Genomic DNA, 26,212 nt, shown 5'->3' with positions numbered 1-26,212 from the left:
TTCCGAAGCAAAAATGCGGAGTCAGACTCGAAAACGTGTAGTGGAGTAGTGAAGGATCACACACACTTCGTACAAAGGAGCACAGGTGGGTAGAGGTAAGTATAAGCACGTACACTCTGCATCAAATGCCTTTCAGATTCCTATCCCTTCTATTACTGCTGTGGGCTCTCTTTACCCAGTTCTTTTATTTCTTTTCTACCATCTCTGTGAAGCAACATCCACAAAATACTTAGGAAGAGAAGTATTACAAATACTTTTACAAAATATTACAAATACTTTTACAAAAAGAGAAGCACCAGAAGCAACTCTTTCTTTCTTTCTTTCTTTCTTTCTAGAAACTAGAGATTCTTGTTTATGTTAATTTTATTTTATATCCCAGTCTCAGTTACTGTGACTGGGAGGAAATGGCAAGTCTTATTCTCTAGAACAGCATTATCCTTACATGCTCCCAGTTTTACAAATCATGGAGATTACCACAACTTCTTGTCCTATAACTGGGAAAAATTACTTGTTAAAGCAGTTATTCAAAAAGATTTTTCAGTGAATGGCATAAGTAAGTAGATCTAAGAACACGGATAGACTAAAAAAGGTGCTCCCAGGATAAAGTTACCAGTGTGCTGAATTTTTTAGTCTGAGAATTGTAAAAATGAGGTTATTACTCATTTATGGTGACACCCGAGGCATTAATGACATGTCAGCCAGCTTTTGCTGGATGGAGAATTTGAGATAAACAAAAAAACAGTCACAAAAAGGAATCTTAGAAGGGCAAAACTAGAGAAGGCAGTTTACCCACGGTTCAAATGCACTGACATGTCTTTTGCCATGATAAAACACTGTACGCTCCCGGCATGGGATGGTCTGAAAACAGAAATGATAAAACACTCTTGAGAGCAACGGCTATGAAAAAACACTTGATCTACCTCGGTGCCTGTTTGTATTGACACCACCTCTCTGCAAGAACCAAAGGAAATCATGAAATACAAGACTCTCCACAAACCAGCAGCTCTTATTTCATGACCTCGTAGAGAGCAGGGCACGTTATGATCAGCTGAAGCATTCCAAGCGCTACACAAACCAGGATTGGGAAACTACAAATACATCAGGTTTTCCAACACTCCTATTGCTCAAGAAATAACTCCACGAATTATTACTGAACTCATTCACAGGGTCCTGGTGATGCTACTCTTGCCACTGTTTGAAAAGAAAGATAGAAGCTACAGGACTCATTTCTTATCTCACAAGCTTCTTTTGCTGTACCGATTATTAGGAAATGATCGCTCAGCCCCATCATTGCTGTGAAAACAGGCTCTTCCTCCGCAACAAGAAGCAGCCACACTCTGGCTTCAGAAAGAGAATGCTGAGAAATTATTAAAGTGGACTCTCGCCCTTCCTCACCCTTGTTTTATCACATAAATTAGACACTGCTTTTCAAGCTTTGAAATAATCAACATTAATTGAAAGCTCTGTGTTGTATGACAGCTGTGATAAATACAAAACCAGACAACTTTTGGAAAAACCTTCAACCAATAATCAGTACACAATGAAAATACCTGTGTGTGTCTAAGAGTCCAAACTGAGAGCAGTGCAAGAAATTAGCAGTGGCAAATGAACTTCAGGCACATTAGGACCTACTGTTGCTACACCCCCATATTAGTATTTACATTTCTCTGAAAAAGGCACAATGGCAATGAGTAAAATAGACAGAAATTGCCCATAGAACAGAAACAATCTTTCGGAAATCAACTTTTGTTTGGCAGAAGAAGCTTCTCGTGGACGATCAGGTCATTCTTACAAAATCACTCCAGGTGCAATAACTCTGAATTGTGCTCACCGGCTGATAAGGAGCTCAGAAAGAAAAAACAGCATTTCAACCCAGTAATGCATTAAGCATGTGCATCTCCTCCTCCTACATTGCACCGATTTTAAACACTCGGCATGAAAAGATGGAGCGATGCTGCTCGCGAGAGAATGATTCAAAACAAGATTTAAGGCGACATAAAAAGTACAAACGAACAATCCTTTTCACAAGTGTAACTCGACATTCCTTGCAGTGCCGTGCTGTCTGTAATGCACCCCAGCAGAAACCTCGGCAAGACACACGAATTTCTGGATTTGAAGATAGTTTGGAGGCATAAAAATAAGCATATAATCTAATCTGAATAATAATCTGGGAACATCCAGTTCTTCAACTCCATCTTTGCAGGAGCACAACAATGAAGCACCACCGAGGTGACAAACCAGTGCTAACATATATATTTTAGATTTAATATTAGCAACAAGTGATTCTGCTACTCTCCCACCATCTCTACTCAACCCCGGGTGGGAAGCTCACTTTTTACTCAAACAAAGAAATTCCCAGAAGAAAACTCGAAGAGTGTCTGGGAATGGCCTCGTGGAAACAACAGAATGCTACACAAAGTTGACATTGATACAACTACAGGATGAGGACCACACGATGAGACCCTTTCAAAAGTCAGAAATCTAACAAACCCAAAACAAATCAGGCAAACACAGGTGCACCTTCAATATAAAATAATGGCTTATATTAATCCTAAATACTGTTCAAAGAAAAGGAATACGGCGATAGTGATAATTAAGTATAAGAAACACTGACTTGAGAAAAGTGCCACTGATAAAAATCCATACTACAGTGAAGTCCATGCAATGTCTTAAATTAAAGTAAATAATAGAAAAGTATAGGAGCGGGTAGTACCAAACAACCGAGCAAATAATGATGCCAGGAGAAAAAAAAAAAAAACGTAAGATTGCGTCCGAACATAAAATACTCTTCTGAACTTGAAATTGCTAGTCGGGAACACAAATCTTCTCTATAAAAACCAAATGAAGGACGTGTACTATGGAGAACACAGCTGACATTGCTAACAATGTAAACTTCCACTTCGTTCAATGAAATAGAGCAGATCGGAAAACCTAATACTGGCAAGACAAACGGAATGAAACAATCTGAATTAATAAAAACAAAAGTATCAAACACAGAATCTCAAGCACAGAAAAGCCTCTATTCTCCTGAAATGCCCACCAACCATGACTGAAATCCGACTGCTACGCGCAGTCCCCGGCAGCAGGAGGCACCAGCGCATCACTCACAGAGGCTGTGCCTCACTTCTCAGAGTATTTCCCTACTCATAACAGAGACCACCACATAAAAGGAAAGGGAAGCAGAAGAAAGAACACTTGAAGACGGAATCCAGCCCGAGCAACTCACCGAGGGAGCGGCGGGATCGGCGGGCAGGGCGGCGGCAGGGTCCTCGTCGCCGAGCAGCGGCGCGGGCTCGTCGGGCAGAGGCCGCGCCGGGAGGGTGTCGCAGCAGCTGGCGGCCGAGAAGCGCAGCTGGCTCTTGCGCGAGTCGGCCGTGAGCGACACGTCGTGCGAGTAGGACTGCAGGAAGGCGCGCACGCCGTCGATGCCCACGAAGTGCGACACGGGCACGCCGCGCAAGGCGCCGCTCTGGGCCGGCAGCAGGTGCTGGCGGCGCCAGCGGCGCAGGCGCAGCGCCAGCAGCAGCAGCAGGAAGGCGAGGAAGAGGCACGACACGGCGGCCACGGCCAGCACGAGCCAGCGCGTCAGGCTGCCGGCCGGCTCGCCCGGCGCCGCCGCCTCGGCCGCGCTGCCCAGCTCGGCCAGCAGCTCGGCCACGCTCTCGGCCAGCAGCACGCTCAGCGTGGCCGTGGCCGACAGCGCCGGCCGCCCGTGGTCCTTCACCAGCACCACCAGGCTCTGGCGCGCCGCGTCGCGGGCCAGCGGCGAGCGCGCCGTGCGCACCTCGCCGCTGTGCAGCCCCACGCGGAACAGCCCCGGCTCCGTCGCCTTGGCCAGCTCGTACGACAGCCACGCGTTCTGCCCCGCGTCCGCGTCCACCGCCACCACCTTGGCCACCAGCGCGCCGGGCTCCGACCAGCGCGGCGCCAGCTCCACGCCCGACCACGCGCCGCCCGAGCCCGCCGCCCCAGACAGCGGCGGGTACAGCACCTGCGGCGCGTTGTCGTTCTCGTCCACGATCACCAGCACCACCGACACGTTGCTGCTCAGCGCCGGCGCGCCGCCGTCCTCCGCACGCACCCACAGCCGCAGCTCGCGCACCTCCTCGTAGTCCAAGGAGCGCAGCGCGTACAGCGCGCCCGTCTCCGCCTGCACCGACACGTACGACGACAGCGCCGCGCCCCGCACCCGCCCCTCCGCCAGCCGGTACCGCACGCGCGCGTTCTGCCCCCAGTCCGCGTCCGTGGCGCGCACCGTCAGCACCAGCGCGCCCGCCGCGTTGTTCTCCCACACACGCGCGCTGTAGCGCTCCTCCGCGAACACCGGCGCGTTGTCGTTCACGTCCAGCACCCGCAGCGCCAGCACCGCGCTGCTCTGCAGCGACGGCGACCCGCCGTCTGCCGCCCGCACCGTCACGTTGTACTCCGACACCTGCTCCCGGTCCAGCTCTCTCGCTGTCACCACACGGTAGTAATCCTTACGGGATTTCTCTAGCCGGAACGGGACGCCCCCATCGAGAGTACAGTGCACCTCGCCGTTAGCCCCCGAGTCCTTGTCCCTGACGTGCAGCAGAGCGACGACGGTTCCTGACGGCGAATCTTCCGAGATCTCGCTCAGTGCCGACGGCATCGAAATCTCTGGAACATTGTCATTGACGTCCGTCACAATAACCATGACTTTTGCGGTGTCGAAAAGGCCTCCCCCGTCATGTCCCTGCACCTCCAATTCGTATGACTTGCCTTTCTCGAAATCCAGGCTCTGCAACAGGGTGATTGCCCCCGTGTCGCTGTCCAGTTGGAAAATCTGTGAGGCTTTCTCTGAAATTTTCTGAATCGAGTATTTCACCTGTCCGTTCAGCCCCTCGTCGGCGTCCGTGGCCGTGACGGTGACGAGGACAGAGCCCACGGGCACGTCCTCGGGTACACGCACCGTGTACTCCGCCTGGCTGAACACAGGCGCGTTGTCGTTCGCATCCAGCACGATCACACGGATCCGAGCCGTGCCCGTCCGTGCCGGATCGCCGCCGTCCATCGCCCTCAGCACCAGCTCGTGAAACGCCGCCTCCTCCCGGTCCAGCGCCTTGGCCAGCACCAGCTCGGGACGCTGATCGCCGCCGGGGCCCGCCTGCACGGCCAGCGAGAAGTGCTCGTCACCGCTCAGCTCGTAGCTCTGCAGGGAATTCCGGCCCCAGTCCGGGTCATGTGCGTCTGGCAGGGGAAACCGGGACCCTAGCGCTGTCGTTTCGATCATTTTCAGCTCTATTCCTGCCTCTCGAAAGCTGGGTGCGTTATCGTTTATGTCCTTGATTTGCACTTCTATTTCATAAAACTTCATTTCCTCCTCCACGATCAGCTCACAGCGCAGCAAGCATTGCTGCACACGCTCGCACAGCTGCTCTCTGTCGATCCTCTCCGCCGTCACTAAATGGCCCGTCTTCCCATGAACAGTGAAATACTGCGTCCGACCTTCCGAGACAATGCGAACGCCGCGGTCTCCGAGCTCGGGCAGCTGCAGCCCCAGGTCCTTGGCCACGTCGCCCACGAACGAGCCCTTGGGCAGCTCCTCGGGCACCGAGTAGCGCAGCTGCCCCCACGCCGCCTCCCACGCCGCCAGCAGGACGGCCCAGAGCACAGCTCGCTGCCGCCGGCCCCAGCGCCTCCCCGCCCAGCTCATCTCCGACAACTTAGCTCCCCGCTGCCGCTGCTGCTCAGCTCCCAGCGCTTGCTGACCTTTCCCACCGGCCTCTCCGCTCCCGGACCCTGCCCCAGCCTCCGCCGCCTCTCCGCCGCACGGATCCGCACCGGCAGCACGATCGCACACCGCCGCCCGGCCTGCCCACCCACCAATCCAGCGATCCAGCGATCCAGCCTGGCCGCAGCGGGCGGGGCTGCCGACAGCGCTCCGATCCTCCTCTCGCTCCTCTCGGTCAACAGCGGCGCCCGCAGCCTCCTCCCGGCACTGCAGCCACCGAGCGCTGCCCGCCCTGCCTGCCTACAAACAGGGACCACTCGCCGCCCACACGCCGCTTTCCGTCCCGCCACGATCTGCTGCCTCCGCTTTTCTCCAGCCCATCTCGCCTTTGATCCTCCAGGGCATCGCGATCGGCAGGAAGGCAGAGATATTCCGTGAGCGCGGTTCTTGAACCGCACGGGAAACCAAGCATTTTCTAATGTCATTATATGTAAATTCAAACACATTTTTCGTATTTACCCTGTAGCTTATGGTTAGCCTTATGTTTTTTGTTCAAAAGCATCATCAACAACAGGCTCTAAGAGAAGAAACGGGAAGATTCCATATCCTGAATAAACACAGCTATCAGGTTCATTAACAGAAGCGGGACAAGAGCAATTGCATGCTTCTTCAAGTCAGGGAGCCAATTGCTACAGCACTGAATAACCGGGACAAATAAAGACGCACCTAAAACATTTAAAAAAAAACTTTCAGGAGTTCATATCTTACACATCCCTTCCTAAAATAAACATAGTGTTTAATTAGATAACAGACATTTACGTTTCATTAATTCATTCTAGGTTTCTCTTATTCTGAAATCAACAGGTAAATAATTTAAGTTCATTAGTAGACTATTAATTTTTGCATTTCTTAACCACGCTGATACGATGTGTTTCCAAGAAAGGAATTATAGAACCATAGAACTAAAGTAGAGTTGTGCTCTTGAAACTGTGCTGGCCAATCATCAATATGCAAATGTGATTGATTCAAGTGCCTGAACCAGGCCCTGGACAATCTCCCTCATATGTGATCCCTTCGTATCTCAGATGTCCATCCTAGCCAACAGAATTTCAGCTATTTTTTGTTCCTGATATACCCGAGTTCTGCTGACACCCCCAACACCATTGTGAGAAAAGGATAGAAAAACCAAAATCTCTGAAACAAAAATCATTCAACCCTATCACAAGCATATGAAATAAAGATCATGAAGGGCAAAAAAGCGAACTGACAGCCAGGACGTAAAAAAAGAAGCCATCCAGTCCCATTACTGCAATCCCCCCAGAAAAGGGCAACAATCTCTTTTTTTCACTCACCATGGAGAACGGAACTTTCCACTTTCGGTTCCCTTCTAAATCTACCAGGGAGAAAACAAAGTTTAACGAACGGGTTTTTGTAAAGCCACACACGAGCTCCAAGCACCGGTTTCCACAACTAATTAGTCAGGATGGATGAAAGCTCCAACACCCGCTGTCAGTGCTTTTCTCCTTTTTTCTCGACCCCATCATGGACAATCAGCCATTCTCCTTCCACAGAATACCAATACCAATGTGCATGCGGTACTGCGAACACATTGCAACTGATAGAGCTCAAGAGTTGAAGACAAAACCTCGCAGCTGAAGCTGAACCTGTGACCAAGGAAGAACCAAGTGCTTCCTGCTCTCCATGAACGGGGCATTGCCCGTTCCTTAATTCACTCCATCACGAAGACAGGACTGTAAAACCCACAAAAACAAAAACTTCAATCTCAGGAATCAGAGAGAAACACTGAGAAACGTTGCTACCAGCCGAAAGGAGAGCCATAAACAGAGCCTGTCAGCTGAATCTGTTACCTGAAAACAACGAAAATCTTCCTCCGCTATGCAGAGACAAAGATGAAAAGTCCCCTCTGACACCACGCAGAGAATACCCGAGGAACAAGGACGATATTTCAGAATGCTCTGAAACCAGAAAGAGCTGGCGCTTTACACACCTGCAGTGCACCAGCATCGGCGGGCGGCTCTCCCACGATGACGTTACTGCTCGGGCTCGGCTTCTCGCAGGAATCGCCGCCCAGAAGCTCCTCCGCCGACAGGACGGGCACCGCCGGCACCGGTGGCGGCGGCGGCCAAGCGGCCTCGGGCACGGCGCGGGCCGGCGGCGGCACGCACAGGTTGTAGGAGTAGGGCAAGGTGCCCTCGCAGAAGTCGGCCGGGAAGGCGGCGCCGGCCAGCGAGAAGCGCTGCGCGCCCAGGCAGCGCAGCACGGCGGGCGGCCCGGCCCGCCGCAGCCGCGCCACCACGGCCAGCGCCACGCTCAGCACCAAGAGCGCCGACAGCAGCGCCAGCGCCAGCACCAGGTAGAACTGCAGCTCGGCCGCCGCCGCCGCCTCGGCGCCCGCCGGCCGCTCGCTCAGCTCCGGCAGCGCCTCCTGCAAGCTCTCGGCCAGCACCACGTGCAGCGTGGCCGTGGCCGACAGCGCCGGCTGCCCGTGGTCCTTCACCACGGCCACCACACGCTGCTTGGCCGCGTCCCGCTCGGACACGGCGCGCGCCGTGCGCACCTCGCCGCTGTGCAGCCCCACGCGGAACAGCGCCGGCTCCGACGCCTGCACCAGCTCGTACGACAGCCACGCGTTGCGCCCCGCGTCCGCGTCCACCGCCACCACCTTGGCCACCAGGTAGCCGGCCTCGGCCGAGCGCGGAACCACCTCGAACGGAGACGACGCCTCTCCCGCCGCCTCTCCCGCCGCCGCCCCTGCCGCCGGCCAGAGCACCCGCGGCGCGTTGTCGTTGCGGTCCAGCACGAAGACGCGCACCGTGGCCGTGGAGCTGCGCGCCGGCGCGCCGCCGTCCTGCGCCCGCACGGCCACCGCGAACTCGCGGCACTGCTCGTAGTCGAAGGAGCGCTGCGCGTACAGCGCGCCGCTCCGCGCCTCCACCGACACCAGCGGCGCCGCGCCCGCCGCGCCCGCGCTGCCGCCCGCCAGCCAGTAGCTCACGCGCCCGTTGGCGCCCGCGTCCGCGTCCCGCGCCTGCACGCGCAGCACCAGCGCGCCCGCCGCGTTGTTCTCCGCCACGTACGCGCTGTACGCCGCCTCCTCGAACACCGGCGCGTTGTCGTTCACGTCCGACACCTCCAGCACCAGCTCCCTGCTGCTCCACAGCGACGGCCTGCCCCGGTCCCGGGCCACCACCGTCACGCGCTGCTCCCACGCCTGCTCGCGGTCCAGCGCGCTCGCCGTCACCACCTTGTACGAGCCGCCCGACGACGCCACCATCGACAGCGCCGCCTCCCCCGACAGCTCGCACGACACCTGACCGTTCTCCCCGGAGTCTCTGTCCCGCACTTTCAGCAGGGCAACCACGGTTCCGACCGGTGCGTCCTCGGGCACGGGACTGGACAGGGATAGAATGGTGATCTCCGGGGGATTGTCATTCACGTCCAGGACCTCCACCTCCACCTTGCAGTGTGCCACCAAACCGCCGCCGTCCGTTGCCTCCACAGCCAAGCTGAATGCGCGCGTGTCCTCGAAGTCCAGAGCCTCCTGCAGCGTGATCGTCCCTCTCTCGGCATCCACCGCGAATTTCTGAAGCACCTTGGCCGGCATTTTCCCGAAGTCGTAGGTGATGTGGGCATTTGTACCGTCGTCAGCATCGGAGGCAGAGACGTTCAGCACCGCGAATCCCGGAGGAGTGTCCTCTCGCAGGCTGACCCGGTACCGATCCTGCGCGAACACGGGAGCGTTGTCATTTGCATCGGTGACGTTGATCCAGAGCTGGGCGGTGCCAGTCCGGGGCGGGTCTCCGCCATCCAGCGCCGTCAGCAGCAGACGCAGGCTGGGCTCGCTCTCCCTGTCAAGTGAGTGGCGCAGCAGCAGCTCCGCAGATTTGCTGCCGTCTTGGCTGTCTTTCACCTCCACCGTGAAGTACTTGTTGGCTTCCAGTTCGTAGCGTTGCAGCGAGTTACTGCCCACGTCCGGATCCTCTGCCATGCCCAAGTAAAACCGGGCACCGGGAGAGGTGAACTCGTTGATCTCCAGCAGAAACTTATTTTGCAGAAATCGCGGTGCGTTGTCATTCACATCCTCGATATCAACTTCGACGCGGAAAACGTTCAGAGGGTTGTGAACCAGCACCTCGAAGCTGACAGAACAGGACGCCGACTCGCCGCACATCTCCTCTCGGTCCAGCCTCTCGTTCACATACAGGTTGCCGTTCTCCTCATTCACCGTGAAGCATTGCTTCTCCTCGCTCAGCCGCAGCTTGCGCGCCGGCAGCTCGTCCGCGCTCAGCCCCAGGTCCCGCGCCAGCGGCCCCACGAGCGAGCCTCTGCCCAGCTCCTCGGGGATGGCGTAGCGGAGCCGCTCGCCCGCCGCCCGCCACCACACGCACAGCAGCACCGCGGCCAGCAGCGCTCGCCCGCCGCCCGGCCCGCGCCTCTGCCGCCGCCTCACCGCCATTCTCGCCCGCCGCCGCCGCCGCCGCTCGCCAAGCTCCTGCCTCCTGCCGCTGCCCTGCCTCCCTTCACGCCGCTCTCGCCACACAGCGCACGGGCCAAAGCCGCACCAAACACAGCCCGCTCGGCCCCACAACCACGCCGCTGCTCCCCGACAAGCCACGCAACAAAGCCGCACCACAGCCGCACCAAAGCCGCACCAAAGCCGCCTCTCGCCGCTGCTGCTGCCGCTGCCGCTGCCGCTCTGGCCGGCGCCGGCCGAGCGAGCAGCCTGCGGGGGCAGGACGCTGCGGCGGCGGCGGCGGCGGCGGCTCCAGCGCCGGGAGGCGGCGGCCAACAGCGGCACCCGGAGGCGCCGCCACGCCACTGCAGCCGCCCGATGGCCGCGCTCAACGGGGCCCGCCTTGGGCCGGGCCTCAGCGGCTGCACCGCCTCCGGCCTCGCTCCTCCGCTGCAAACACCAAGCACACAAGCTCCTGCTCCATTCCACTACAACCACATTCTATCCATGACGTGATCTTAGGCCATTCTTTTCAGTCGCAAAACAATTGCTTTCATTGAACGCTCAGTACCAAATATTCATGGCAGAGATATAAATAAAAGAATTCAGCTGCCCTTAATAAAATCGTGACACATTTATAGTTGCAGTAAACGATAATACAGGGTTCAAGAGCTTTTCTGCACTAATATTCCATATCTTGAATTGTCCTTCGTGACGCGGGATGAAGTAATATAGGATATAGATCAGCCTAAAACAATGTAAGCAACACCTATGCAATGATTGCAGAATAACATTTAGTCTTTTCTTTCTGACTCATTAAAGCTGTTTCAACTCCAAGGCCATTCTATCCCAGATGTGATCTTAGGGCATGCTTTTGAGTCGCAAAACAATTGTTTTGATTGAACACACAGTACGAAATGTTCATGGCAGAGCAGTAAAGAATGGAATTCAGCGGCTGTTAATAAAATCATAAGGTACCTACAGCAGCAATGAATGATATATTGGGGAAGATTTCAAGAGCTTTTTTGCAAATCATCGTATATGTTTCCTTCTGTATCTGGGATGAATTAATCTGAGATATAAATCAACCTAAAGCACTGAAAGCCATTTCTATGTCAACATAGCAGAATAATATTTTCTTTCTGACTCACTAAAGTCGTTTCATTTCCATATCCGAGTACTTGACAATGCAAAGTGCAAAGAAAAGCTGAGTCCTTCACAGAGCTATATATTGTTTCCAGTTTCCAACATGAAAAAGTTTTTTAAAGGTCATTTAAGCCACACCTTTGTCATGACCAGGAACACCATCTGCTAGACTTGAACGGTTGGAGGCATATCCAAATCTTCTCTGGGCTGTATGTTCCATTTTCTCATAAACCACAGTGCAAATCTTTCTCCTAATCTAAACCTCTCTTCTTGTTCTTAAAACTCTTGTCTACAGCCCGAAGACCAATGGCCCTGGTAAAAAGAACTCTGTCAATATTTCCTATGACCTCATTTGTAAATTGGAACAGCAAAAAACACCAAAAGAATACTGCCAAAAGTCTACACACAGCGATCTTTTCTCCGTGCTACAACACCTAAACTCCTTCCGTCCTTCTGCACAGCTCACATGTTCCAACCCTCAGACCACTCCCATCATCCTTCTCAACACTCCACCATGGCCATTTGGGATATTGGCCAAACATCTGCATGCACTCTACGGTCTCACAAAAAGATTTGGGAGTGGGGGAAGGACCTGCTCCGACCTGCTGCTGGGCAGAGTATTTCTCATGCATTACATCTATTTCTGACAACAGTAACAGAACACAAAGTCACTCTCATATCTCCTGCCTTCCACTCCCACTGCACAAGAGAAAGAGGTACTAAAACACCACAGGTGGCTGAAAAGAGATGGGTTATTGATAATTATATGTAGGTCTACATACGGACTAAATTTAGGAAAAACAAAACAAAGGACAACAAAACAATACAGAGAGAAAAACCCAAAGCTTTAATAGGATAGGGCTAGGAAGCATTAGAAGATAACAAGTTATCAGAGGTGATCACAGTGGAGTCATTAAGGCCTTTATTTCAGGCCCTAAAATTCATCCCTGAGAGCAACTGGAATTCCCCAAGGTCTCAAGCTGCAAGTGTGGCCCTAAAGAATTTCACTGCACAGAGGATAGGGGGCTTCATTTGAAGAATTAATCCTCACCACAATGACCTTCTTCTACTTCATGGCCTGTTCACCTTGCACAAATATGAAACCAGCATTTTAAACAGCTTCTCTTCAGCCTCTTTCTCAAGTTAAATCTTCTGACAAATTACAACACATTCTCTTATTGCTTATGCTTCCTGTTCTTCCTATTCCCCAAAACAGTTCTTTCCTGGGTCACTCAAGTAAAGATATGAGGATAAACGACTGTTTTAATTTTCAAAGTATTGACCAGAATTGTAAAAATGAGCTGCAACCTTTCTGCAAAGGAGGGTCCAAATGAAAGTGCAATTACAACATTCTAGATCAGAATGTTCAACAGAGAAAGACATGGATAATGGAGGTTTCACACACAATTAATTATTGTTCCAGACACGAACAGTTCCATATTATGGCTCACCATCAGCAGCTACATCTATGGCCACAGAAAGAAAAACAACACCTTGCAGAAATGAATATTTATGAAGTTGTATTTCTTAAATGAAATGTCCAAGGTCAGGCTGGGTGGAGCTCTGAAGAAGCTACTGTGCTGGAAGGTGTCCCTGGCCATAGCAGAGGAGTTGGAAGGAGATGATCTTGATGCTCCATTTCAACACAAACCATTCTCTGACTCTGTGTTTCTGTGATTCTATGATTGCATTCACAGCTTCAAGGTATGGATGACAGACACTCTCAATACAGGATAATTACATGGTCTGGAGCTTGAAGGATTGCCAAGCACAACGAGGATCAATTTTACTCCATAACAAAAAAAAAAAAAAGCAATAACAAGCAAACAACCAACCCAACCAAAATCAACCCAAACCAAACAAATCAGCCAAAAAAAGTTAATCAAACCAGCCAAGAATGGAAAAACACCAGCAGAGTATCCATCATGGCCTCACATTTCAGATTGTCTCAACTCTAACACATACACAACACAGGAAACTCGATTGTAACTAATGCACATGAGGCCTCACACAGGAGCTCAATACACACACACCAAACACTCATTTCCTTGCATAGGAAGACAAAGAAAAACCTTGGAACCACAACTCTCAGCCTCATCTAACTACTAGGATAAACACCTCTTGACACCATTCATTCATTCATTTGGAACTATATCACAGTGAACACCAGCACCAGCCCTGTCTCTGCATAGACAGACTTCTTCTCTCTGCCCAAACAGAACATGAAAGCAAAGATTGAATGCAGACATCATTAGAAGGAAACTTACGTGCACAGTTTCTCAGATCCCTAGCATCACAAATGAGATCATTCTGATCCTCCCAATTATTGGAACAAGTGTAAAATGTTACAGAGGCCATCAATTTTCAGCAGCTCTGGCAAAGACCCAGCCATCCAAGCATCACCTCAAAGCCAACATCACCATTCTTCACCACATCCACTCCTCACAACATGGGTGACCACCACTCTTGATGCAACAGAATATGGAACACAAACTGCACCATTTGAGCCAAAACCACACGAGATCAAACCATGAGACTCCTCCTGACTCATTTTCATCAGGCCACCAATAGCCCTGGGCATCAACACAACACATGCCATGTCTCCTCCACTACCTCCTCACACACCACATCCCAAACACTCCCTCATAACTCTTCACAGCTCCCATGCTTATCACAGATCTTCAGAATTTACACAGACTCCACTAAAGGGAAACTGGCTCACACAGGATCTCCTTACCATGGATAATATTTGACTTCTCACCCAAGCCACAGGACATGAAAAAGCATTTCTTACAGAGATAATTTCCAGAAACCTGTCCAAGAAAGTCTCACTCTTTTCACCTCTAAATATGAAAGATCCATTTTCAGATCATCAGAAGAGCGAGACAGAAAGTTGACACCTGCAGGATTGAAGAGCTCCCAACACTCTTCTGGGTTATATAACTCACAGCAGATGATCAATAACGTTCTTTACAGGCAATGAAGACATTGCTTGCTCCTCCCATACGGCATCTTCCATAAGCGCCAAGTGAAGCTTTTCAGTGACACAATTATGATGGGATGCAAATACTTTGCAAGAACCTCCCAGGCCTCTCCAGCCACCTGCTACACAGATCCTTTAGACAATGACATTCACAGGAAAAACCCCACGTTGGTTCATGCTGGAGATATGAACTGGACAGGGAATGGAGGAAAACATTCCCTTCAGGCTTGCAGCAGACATTCATGCACAGCTCACACAACTCCAATTTCCAACCCTTCCCATCATCCATGGCCTTCTTTCACCCACACAGCTTCAAAACACGTGACACTGGAGGCCCACTTCCCCACACCATTTCTCTTCACACCACCAATTTCACACAGCCATCTTTCCATCTCTGCACTATGGAAGCGACATTTGCCTGCTCATTCAAGTTCTGGGAAGAGACTTCATAGCTCGAAAAGGAAAAGCCGAGCAGTCTTCCAAGAGAGATGGAGTCAGTGAATATCTGCACAGGGGGAATTATGCCCACCTTTTATCTCCTGTTGCAAATTAAATCTCTCCCTTCCCATCCACCCAATTCTCTAGGCATGTTAAACACTTTATAGCCAGGGCTCATCCAGCTCCATTTGCCATAGCACAGCCTTCAAATTCCAGAAAGAAACAAAGCAGTTCTGCCATTTCCTCTTGCATTTCCTCCTCCACAAACATACACCCACAGCCTTTTCAAAGAGCCACAACTTCTGAGAGGATCCATCATCTTCATACCAGGCACACAGAAACATCATCAAGGAACGCATCTTGCCAGGCCGAGTTCACTATGGAGGACAAAGATCAAAGCATGGATGACGCAAAGACTTTTCCTGCCAACCTCCACTATGAATCAAGGAGAATAACGAAAGATGAGAACAAGAGGAGAGAAGTTCCACGCAAAGCCATCAGCATTTTGATCAAGACACATTCAGCCTATCCAAGCACATGTGCTATTCGGAAGACACATCAGCCTCAGAAAAAGTTGTATTTCTCAAATACGTGATACATCACTTCAAAAGATCTAACACTGAGAGCAACACTCATTCTACACAGCACAGGGGACATGGGGGGAAAACACCTCCAACCTGAGAAATACCCAAACTCACGACCGAACGAACAGCCTGCCAGCAGCAGCCTTCTCCCTCCTCCCTTCTCCACTAACTGCAAGGCTGACCACAGACCCCATGTCCTAAGAATGACACCAACGGGCTCCAGCCATAAGAACGTCACCGAGGGAAACTCGACCTCGCTTGGAAGCAAAATCTCCTTGGCAAGGCAGAGAAGAGGGCGGGGAAAGGACACGGGAGCATCAGGAGGAAGCACGAGTGTCGGAGAAAACGTGCCCAGAGCAACTCACCGAGGGAGCGGCGGGATCGGCGGGCAGGGCGGCGGCAGGGTCCTCGTCGCCGAGCAGCGGCGCGGGCTCGTCGGGCAGAGGCCGCGCCGGGAGGGTGTCGCAGCAGCTGGCGGCCGAGAAGCGCAGCTGGCTCTTGCGCGAGTCGGCCGTGAGCGACACGTCGTGCGAGTAGGACTGCAGGAAGGCGCGCACGCCGTCGATGCCCACGAAGTGCGACACGGGCACGCCGCGCAAGGCGCCGCTCTGGGCCGGCAGCAGGTGCTGGCGGCGCCAGCGGCGCAGGCGCAGCGCCAGCAGCAGCAGCAGGAAGGCGAGGAAGAGGCACGACACGGCGGCCACGGCCAGCACGAGCCAGCGCGTCAGGCTGCCGGCCGGCTCGCCCGGCGCCGCCGCCTCGGCCGCGCTGCCCAGCTCGGCCAGCAGCTCGGCCACGCTCTCGGCCAGCAGCACGCTCAGCGTGGCCGTGGCCGACAGCGCCGGCCGCCCGTGGTCCTTCACCAGCACCACCAGGCTCTGGCGCGCCGCGTCGCGGGCCAGCGGCGAGCGCGCCGTGCGCACCTCGCCGCTGTGCAGCCCCACGCGGAACAGCCCCGGCTCCGTCGCCTTGGCCAGCTCGTACGACAGCCACGCGTTCTGCCCCGCGTCCGCGTCCACCGCCACCACCTTGGCCACCAGCGCGCCGGGCTCCGACCAGCGCGGCGCCAGCTCCACGCCCGACCACGCGCCGCCCGAGCCCGCCGCCCGAGACAGCGGCGGGTACAGCACCTGCGGCGCGTTGTCGTTCTCGTCCACGATCACCAGCACCACCGACACGTTGCTGCTCAGCGCCGGCGCGCCGCCGTCCTCCGCACGCACCCACAGCCGCAGCTCGCGCACCTCCTCGTAGTCCAAGGAGCGCAGCGCGTACAGCGCGCCCGTCTCCGCCTGCACCGACACGTACGACGACAGCGCCGCGCCCCGCACCCGCCCCTCCGCCAGCCGGTACCGCACGCGCGCGTTCTGCCCCCAGTCCGCGTCCGTGGCGCGCACCGTCAGCACCAGCGCGCCCGCCGCGTTGTTCTCCCACACACGCGCGCTGTAGCGCTCCTCCGCGAACACCGGCGCGTTGTCGTTCACGTCCAGCACCCGCAGCGCCAGCACCGCGCTGCTCTGCAGCGACGGCGACCCGCCGTCGGCCGCCCGCACCGTCACGTTGTACTCCGACACCTGCTCCCGGTCCAGTTCTCTCGCTGTCACCACACGGTAGTAGCTGCCGTGAGATCTCTGCAGCCGGAACGGGACGCCCCCATCCAGCGAGCACCGAACCTCGCCGTTAGTTCCCGAGTCCAGATCCTCCACATGCAGCAGGGCAACCACGGTCCCCGATGGCGCGTCCTCAGAAATCTCAGTCATCGCTGACCGCACAGAAATCACAGGTGCGTTATCATTTATATCTGCGACGGTGATCGCGATTTTGGCAGTGTCGAAAAGGCCTCCTCCATCCCGTGCCTGCACTTCTAATTCATAAGAGTTGCCTTCCTCGAAATCCAGGCTCTGCAACAGAGCGATCGCACCCGTCTCTGAATCCAGCTGGAAAATCTTAGAGGCTCTTTCTGTGATTTTCTTTAACGAGTATTTCACCTGTCCGTACAGCCCCTCGTCGGCGTCCGTGGCCGTGACGGTGACGAGGACAGAGCCCACGGGCACGTCCTCGGGCACACGCACCGTGTACTCCGCCTGGCTGAACACGGGCGCGTTGTCGTTCGCATCCAGCACGATCACACGGATCCGAGCCGTGCCCGTCCGTGCCGGATCGCCGCCGTCCTTCGCCCTCAGCACCAGCTCGTGAAACGCCGCCTCCTCCCGGTCCAGCGCCTTGGCCAGCACCAGCTCGGGACGCTGATCGCCGCCGGGGCCCGCCTGCACGGCCAGCGAGAAGTGCTCGTCACCGCTCAGCTCGTAGCTCTGCACGGAATTCCGGCCCGAGTCCGGGTCATGAGCATCTGGCAGGGGAAACCGCGAACCCGGGGCTGTCGTCTCGCTCATTCTCTCTTCCATCTCAATATCCTTGAAGCTGGGGGAGTTATCGTTAATATCCGTGATTTCCACTTCGATTTCAAAAAATTTCATTTCCCCCTCCACGATCAGCTCACAGCGCAGCACGCATTGCTGCACACGCTCGCACAGCTGCTCTCTGTCGATCCTCTCCGCCGTCACTAAATGGCCCGTCTTCTCGTGCAGAAAGAAATACTGCGTCCGACCTCTTTCTACAAGGCGAACGCCGCGACCGCCAGGAGCCGGCAGCTGCAGCCCCAGGTCCTTGGCCACGTCGCCCACGAACGAGCCCTTGGGCAGCTCCTCGGGCACCGAGTAGCGCAGCTGCCCCCACGCCGCCTCCCACGCCGCCAGCAGGACGGCCCAGAGCACAGCTCGCTGCCGCCGGCCCCAGCGCCTCCCCGCCCAGCTCATCTCCGACAACTTAGCTCCCCGCTGCCGCTGCTGCTCAGCTCCCAGCGCTTGCTGACCTTTCCCACCGGCCTCTCCGCTCCCGGGCCCTGCCCCAGCCTCCGCCGCCTCTCCGCCGCACGGATCCGCACCGGCAGCACGATCGCACACCGCCGCCCGGCCTGCCCACCCACCAATCCAGCGATCCAGCGATCCAGCCTGGCCGCAGCGGGCGGGGCTGCCGACAGCGCTCCGATCCTCCTCTCGCTCCTCTCGGTCAACAGCGGCGCCCGCAGCCTCCTCCCGGCACTGCAGCCACCGAGCGCTGCCCGCCCTGCCTGCCTACAAACAGGGACCACTCGCCACCCACACGCCGCTTTCCGTCCCGCCACCATCTCCTGCCTCCGCTTTTCTCCAGCCCATCTCGCCTTTGATCCTCCAGGGCATCACGATCGGGAGAAAAGCAGAGATATTCCGTGAGCGCGGTTCTTGAACCGCACGGGACACGAAACACATACTAATGTCATTATATGTAAATTCAAACACATTTTTCGTATTTTACCCTGTTGCTTATTGTTAGCCTTATGCTTTCCTTATGGAAACGGGAGGTTTCCATATCCCGAATAAACACAATTATGAGGTTCATTAACACAAGCGGGACGAGAGCAATTGCATGCTTCTTCAAGTCAGTGACCTAATTGTTACAGCACTGAATAACCGGGACAAATAAAGATGCAGCTAAAACACTCAAAGGAAACTTTCAGAACTTCAAATCCTGGATATCCCTTCCGAAGATAAACATGGTATTTCCTTATTTAACAGAGATTTTACATTTCATGAACTCATTGTAGGTTCCTTTTATTCTGAAATTAACGTGTAAAGCTTTCAAGCTCGTTAGTAAACTATTCATTTATGCATTTCTTAGCCACGCTGATACGAAGTGTTTCCAAGAAAGGAATTATAGAATCATAGAATAAAAGCACAATTGTGATCTTAAAACTGCTGACCACTAATCAATATGCAAATGGGAATGATTCAAGTGCCTAAACCATCGTCTTTACAGTCTCCCTCATAGGTGATCCCTCCGAATATCAGAGGTTTTTCCCAGTCAACAGAATTAGCTGTTCTCGATATATGAGAGTTCTACTATATCCCAAACATTCTCTACGTAATGAGGATTTAAAAAATCAACATCTCTGAAACAGAAATCATTCAACACTCATACCAGCGTATTAAATGGAGATGATGAAGAGCAAAAGAGGGCAAACTGCAAGCCAGGACTGATAAAGGAATACATCTGGTCCCACTACTGCATTCTCACCTCAGAAAAGGGGGACAAACTCGGTTCTAACCCAGAATGGAACACGGAACTGTCCACTTTCGTTTCTCTTCTAAATCAAACCGGGACAAAACAAAGTATAACGAACGGGTTTGTGTAAATCTCTACATGGATTGCAAACAGACCCCTTACTGAACCAAGCGGTCAGAAAGGATAAAAGATCCGACACCAGGTCACAGTGGTTTTCTCCTTTTTCGTCGACTCCATCATGCAGAATCAGACATTCTCTTTCCTCAGAACACCAATCTGCAGCCAATATTGTGAACATATTCTAATTCCAGGAACACATTTTCCCAGGAAAGAAGTCAGGAAGGATGAAAGCTCCAACACCTGCTGTCAGGGCTTTTCTTTTCTCCTGGACTCCATCATGCAGAATCAGCCGTTCACAATCCATAGAACATCAATCTGCTTTCAATACTACGAACACTTTCTAATTTATTGAGCTCAAGTTCTAAAGATAAAACCTCGAGGCTGAAGGTGAACCTGTGACCAAGTAAGCACCAAGAGCTTCCTGCTCAACAAGAACGGGGCATTACCCGTTCCTGAATTCAAGTCATCACGGAGACAGGACTGTGCAACTCACAAAAACAAAAACTTCAGTCTCAGGAATCACAGAGAAACAATGAGAAATGCTGCCACGAACCGAAAGGAGAGATTAAGTCAAAGCCTGTCAGCTGAATCTGTTACCTGAAAACAATGACAAACTTCCTCCGCTATGCAGAGACAAAGATGACAGGTCCCCACTGACACCACGCAGAGAATACTCGGAAAACATGAACGACGTTTCAGAAAGTTTTAAAACCAGAAAGAGCTCACGCTTTACACACCTGCAGTGCACCAGCATCGGCGGGCGGCTCTCCCACGACGACGTTACTGCTCGGGCTCGGCTTCTCGCAGGAATCGCCGCCCAGAAGCTCCTCCGCCGACAGGACGGGCACCGCCGGCACCGGTGGCGGCGGCGGCGGCCAAGCGGCCTCGGGCACGGCGCGGGCCGGCGGCGGCACGCACAGGTTGTAGGAGTAGGGCAAGGTGCCCTCGCAGAAGTCGGCCGGGAAGGCGGCGCCGGCCAGCGAGAAGCGCTGCGCGCCCAGGCAGCGCAGCACGGCGGGCGGCCCGGCCCGCCGCAGCCGCGCCACCACGGCCAGCGCCACGCTCAGCACCAAGAGCGCCGACAGCAGCGCCAGCGCCAGCACCAGGTAGAACTGCAGCTCGGCCGCCGCCGCCGCCTCGGCGCCCGCCGGCCGCTCGCTCAGCTCCGGCAGCGCCTCCTGCAAGCTCTCGGCCAGCACCACGTGCAGCGTGGCCGTGGCCGACAGCGCCGGCTGCCCGTGGTCTTTCACCACGGCCACCACACGCTGCTTGGCCGCGTCCCGCTCGGACACGGCGCGCGCCGTGCGCACCTCGCCGCTGTGCAGCCCCACGCGGAACAGCGCCGGCTCCGACGCCTGCACCAGCTCGTACGACAGCCACGCGTTGCGCCCCGCGTCCGCGTCCACCGCCACCACCTTGGCCACCAGGTAGCCGGCCTCGGCCGAGCGCGGAACCACCTCGAACGGAGACGACGCCTCTCCCGTTGCCGCCGGCGCCGGCCAGAGCACCCGCGGCGCGTTGTCGTTGCGGTCCAGCACGAAGACGCGCACCGTGGCCGTGGAGCTGCGCGCCGGCGCGCCGCCGTCCTGCGCCCGCACGGCCACCGCGAACTCGCGGCACTGCTCGTAGTCGAAGGAGCGCTGCGCGTACAGCGCGCCGCTCCGCGCCTCCACCGACACCAGCGGCGCCGCGCCCGCCGCGCCCGCGCTGCCGCCCGCCAGCCAGTAGCTCACGCGCCCGTTGGCGCCCGCGTCCGCGTCCCGCGCCTGCACGCGCAGCACCAGCGCGCCCGCCGCGTTGTTCTCCGCCACGTACGCGCTGTACGCCGCCTCCTCGAACACCGGCGCGTTGTCGTTCACGTCCGACACCTCCAGCACCAGCTCCCTGCTGCTCCACAGCGACGGCCTGCCCCGGTCCCGGGCCACCACCGTCACGCGCTGCTCCCACGCCTGCTCGCGGTCCAGCGCGCTCGCCGTCACCACCTTGTACGAGCCGCCCGACGACGCCACCATCGACAGCGCCGCCTCCCCCAACAGCTCGCACGACACCTGACCGTTCTCCCCGGAGTCCGGGTCGTTCACCTTGAGAAAGGCAACCACGGTTCCGACCGGTGCGTCCTCGGGCACGGGACTGGACAGTGACAGAATTATGATCTCCGGAGGATTGTCGTTCACATCCAGGACCTCCACCTCCACCTTGCAGTGTGCCACCAAACCGCCGCCGTCCGTTGCCTCCACAGCCAAGCTGAATGCGCGCGTGTCCTCGAAGTCCAGAGCCTCCTGCAGCGTGATCGTCCCTCTCTCGGCATCCACCGCGAATTTCTGAAGCACCTTGGCCGGCATTTTCCCGAAGTCGTAGGTGATGTGGGCATTTGTACCGTCGTCAGCATCGGAGGCAGAGACGTTCAGCACCGCGAATCCCGGAGGAGTGTCCTCTCGCAGGCTGACCCGGTACCGATCCTGCGCGAACACGGGAGCGTTGTCATTTGCATCGGTGACGTTGATCCAGAGCTGGGCGGTGCCAGTCCGGGGCGGGTCTCCGCCATCCAGCGCCGTCAGCAGCAGACGCAGGCTGGGCTCGCTCTCCCTGTCAAGTGAGTAGCGCAGCAGCAGCTCCGCAGATTTGCTGCCGTCTTGGCTGTCTTTCACCTCCACCGTGAAGTACTTGTTGGCTTCCAGTTCGTAGCGTTGCAGCGAGTTACTGCCCACGTCCGGATCCTCTGCCATGCCCAAGTAAAACCGAGCACCGGGAGAAGTCAACTCGTTGATCTCCAGCAGAAATTTGTTTTGCAGAAATCGCGGTGCGTTGTCATTCACGTCCTCGATATCAACTTCGACGCGGAAAACGTTCAGAGGGTTGTGAACCAGCACCTCGAAGCTGACAGAACAGGACGCCGACTCGCCGCACATCTCCTCCCGATCCAGCCTCTCGTTCACATACAGGTTGCCGTTCTCCTCATTCACCGTGAAGTATTTCAGCTGCTTCTTGCCGGCAGACGCCACTCGCAGCTTGCGCGCCGGCAGCTCGTCCGCGCTCAGCCCCAGGTCCCGCGCCAGCGGCCCCACGAGCGAGCCTCTGCCCAGCTCCTCGGGGATGGCGTAGCGGAGCCGCTCGCCCGCCGCCCGCCACCACACGCACAGCAGCACCGCGGCCAGCAGCGCTCGCCCGCCGCCCGGCCCGCGCCTCTGCCGCCGCCTCACCGCCATTCTCGCCCGCCGCCGCCGCCGCCGCCGCTCGCCAAGCTCCTGCCTCCTGCCGCTGCCCTGCCTCCCTTCACGCCGCTCTCGCCACACAGCGCACGGGCCAAAGCCGCACCAAACACAGCCCGCTCGGCCCCACAACCACGCCGCTGCTCCCCGACAAGCCACGCAACAAAGCCGCACCACAGCCGCACCAAAGCCGCACCAAAGCCGCCTCTCGCCGCTGCTGCTGCCGCTGCCGCTGCCGCTCTGGCCGGCGCCGGCCGAGCGAGCAGCCTGCGGGGGCAGGACGCTGCGGCGGCGGCGGCGGCGGCGGCTCCAGCGCCGGGAGGCGGCGGCCAACAGCGGCACCCGGAGGCGCCGCCACGCCACTGCAGCCGCCCGATGGCCGCGCTCAACGGGGCCCGCCTTGGGCCGGGCCTCAGCGGCTGCACCGCCTCCGGCCTCGCTCCTCCGCTGCAAACACCAAGCGCACAAGCTCCTGCTCATTCCACTACAACCCCATTCTATCCATGATGTCATCTTAGGCCATTCTTTTCAGTCGCAAAACAATTGCTTTCATTGAACACTCAGAAAAAAATATTCGTGGCTCATCAGTTAATAGCGGTATTCAGCTACCATTAATGAAATCGTGACACATTTATAGTTGCAGTAAACGATAATATCTGGAATAATTCAAGAGGTTTTCTGCACTGTTGTCCCATATCTGGAATTATCCTTCATGACCTGGGATAAAGTAATACGGGATATAGATCAGCCTAATACAATGTAAGCAACCCCTATGCAGTGACAGCAGAATAACATTTAGTCCTTTGTTTCTGACTCACTCAAGTTGTTTCCACTCCAATGCCATTCTATCCCAGATGTGATCTTAGGGCATTGTTTCCAGTTGCAAAACAACTGTTTCAACTGATCACTCAGAAGCAAATATTCATGGCACAGCAGTAATTAAGAGAATTCAGCTGCTCTCAATAAAATCACGGCACATCTACAGCGTCAATAAACGATAACATCTGGAGTACTTCAAGAGTTTTTCTGCACTACTTTTCCATATCTTGAATTGCCCTTCATGACCTGGAATGAAGCAATATGTGATATAGATATAGCAATATGTGATATAGCCAAAAACAATGTAAGCAACCCCTATGCCAAGATTGAACAATAATATTTATTCTTTTGTTTCTGACTCATAAAACTTTTTCATATGCCTCTCCATATCCGAGTGCCTGACAGTGAAAAGTGCAACTCAACTCTGAGTCCTTCATGGAACCAAAAAATGTTTCCAATGTTTCCAGTTTCACACTTAGACTTATTTTAAAGGTCATTTAATCCACACCTCTGCCATGAGCAGGAACATTTCCTGCTAGACTTGAATGTCTGACGCATATTCAAAATATCTCTGACCAGTATGTTCCATTTTATCACCACCCACATTGTAAACTTTTCTCCTAATAAAGATCTCGCTTCTCTTAGTTAAAAACACGTGTCTGCTGCCATATGACCATCGACCCAGGTAAAAAGAGTGCTTAGGAAACCCTTCCTCTTTACACCTCTAAACATCTCAGGTGGGTGAGGGAACTGCACCTGCACTCAGACAATTGGGACACAGGAGACCTTCCACAGGAGATCAGACACGCTGAGCTTCAGCTCATGACAACAAAAAATGCAAGAGTTACAAACACATAGAAATTAACAGAGGCAATAACACTTTGTAGGTCTCCCTTGCTCTACACAAGCAACTCAAAGGACACCCTACTCCATCAGGCACAGCCTTGGGGGATCTCTGACATGGGACAAGCAAGGCAATGACCCACTTCTTCTCTGGCCTCACACTCACAGCTCCCCTCTCTTCTTTTGCTTCTCCACCACGCAACTGGAAGCTTTTGCTTGTGGCCATCTCCTCCCTGGGCACATTTATCAGGAGATGATAATGCACTACAGACACAGCCAGAAGGGAGGGACATTTCTCTGCTCACCACCGGTATGAGAAGGAACTGAAGGATTCCAAAGCACACAAATGATAAAGAACCACACTAAAAGATTAGCGGTCATCCAATGGAGAATGGCTCATCAAACCATTGGCTTCCAGGGAATCTCCTCCCTGTCCTTATCCCATGTTCTGCTCCACACAGACACAAGGCTCGCTAAAGTCATATTTATTATATCAATTCCTGCCAACAGTAACAGAACACAAAGTCACTCTCATATCTCCTGCTTTCCACTCCCAAAGAACAAGAGAAAGAGATAGTAACACACCATAGGTGTCTGAAAAGCGATGGGTTATTGATAATTATACGTAGGTCTACATACGGACTAAATTTAGGTAAAACAAAACAAAAGACAACAAAACAATACATAGTGTAAAACCAAAGATTTAATAGGATAGGGCTAGGAAGTTTTAGAAGACAAAAGTTGTCAGAGATGATCACAGTGAAGTTATTAAGGCCTTTATTTCAGACCCTAAAATTCATCCCTGAGAGCAACTGGAATTCCCCAAGGTCTCAAGCTGAAAGTGTGGCTATAAAGAATTTCACTGTACAGAGGATCTGGGGCTTCATTTGAAGAATTAATCCTCACCACAATGACCTTCTTCTACTTCACGGCCTGCTCACCTTGCACAAATATGAAACCAGCATTTTAAACAGCTTCTCTTCAGCCTCTCTCTCCAGTTAAATCTTCTGACCAATTAAAACAGATTCTCTAATTGCTTCTGCTTCCTATTCTTCCTATTCCCCACACACAGCTCTTTCCTGCGCCGCAAAAGTAAGGATATGAGGATAAATTACCGTTTTAATTTTCAAAGTATTGAACAGAATTGTGAAAGTGAGCTGCAACCTTTCTGCAAAGGAATGCCTGAATGACAGTCCAACTAGAACTCTGAAGAAACTCTAGAACACAATGTTGCATAGAGAAACAGATGGATAATGGAGGTTTCACATACAATTATTGTTCCAGACACGAACAGTCCCATATTATGGTTCCCCATCAGCAGCTACATCTATGGCCACAGAAAGAAGAACAACACCTTGCAGAAATGAGTATTTATGAAGGTGTAATTCTTAAACGAAATGTCCAAGGTCAGGCTGGGTGGAGCTCTGAAGAAGCTGCTCTGCTGGAAGATGTCCCTGCCCATGACAGAGGAGTTGGAAGGAGATGATCTTGATGCTCCATTTCAACACAAACCATTCTACAGCTCTGTATTTCTTTGATTTTATGATTGCATTCACAGCTTCAAGGTATGGATGAAAGACACTCTTCCTACAGGATAATTTTATGGCCTAGAGCTTGAAGGATTGGGCTACGTAATGAGAATAAATTTTACTCCATAACAAAAAAATAAGCGAAAACAAGCAAACAACCAACCCAACCAAAATCAACCCAAACCAAACAAATCAGCCAAAAAAAGTTAATCAACCCAGCTGAGAATGGAAAAACACCAGCAGAGTATCCATCATGGCCTCACATTTCAGATTGTCT

General features: G+C 54.0%; 1 protein-coding gene across 4 annotated transcripts in view; it reads right to left on the bottom strand.

The window, feature by feature from the left end:
• The window catches only part of LOC131584202 (protocadherin gamma-A4-like), an 86,882-nt gene that overhangs the window by 43,750 nt on the left and 16,920 nt on the right, over positions 1-26,212 (bottom strand). Inside the window, exon 2 of one of the 4 annotated variants that reach the window (XM_058849092.1) lies at positions 4,256-4,531. In XM_058849092.1, coding sequence (XP_058705075.1) covers positions 4,256-4,531 — 276 coding nt within the window. Of the gene's footprint in view, positions 1-4,255; positions 4,532-7,700; positions 10,334-16,888; positions 18,181-20,272; positions 22,910-26,212 lie in introns of those variants that run through there. The other 3 variants (XM_058849088.1, XM_058849093.1, XM_058849089.1) reach the window with 3 other exon arrangements.

The sequence above is a fragment of the Poecile atricapillus genome, chromosome 13 (assembly GCF_030490865.1).
Source record: "Poecile atricapillus isolate bPoeAtr1 chromosome 13, bPoeAtr1.hap1, whole genome shotgun sequence".
Lineage (NCBI taxonomy): Eukaryota > Metazoa > Chordata > Aves > Passeriformes > Paridae > Poecile > Poecile atricapillus.
Note: the sequence above shows the minus strand (reverse complement) of the source record. Positions and strands in the feature narration are given on the sequence as shown.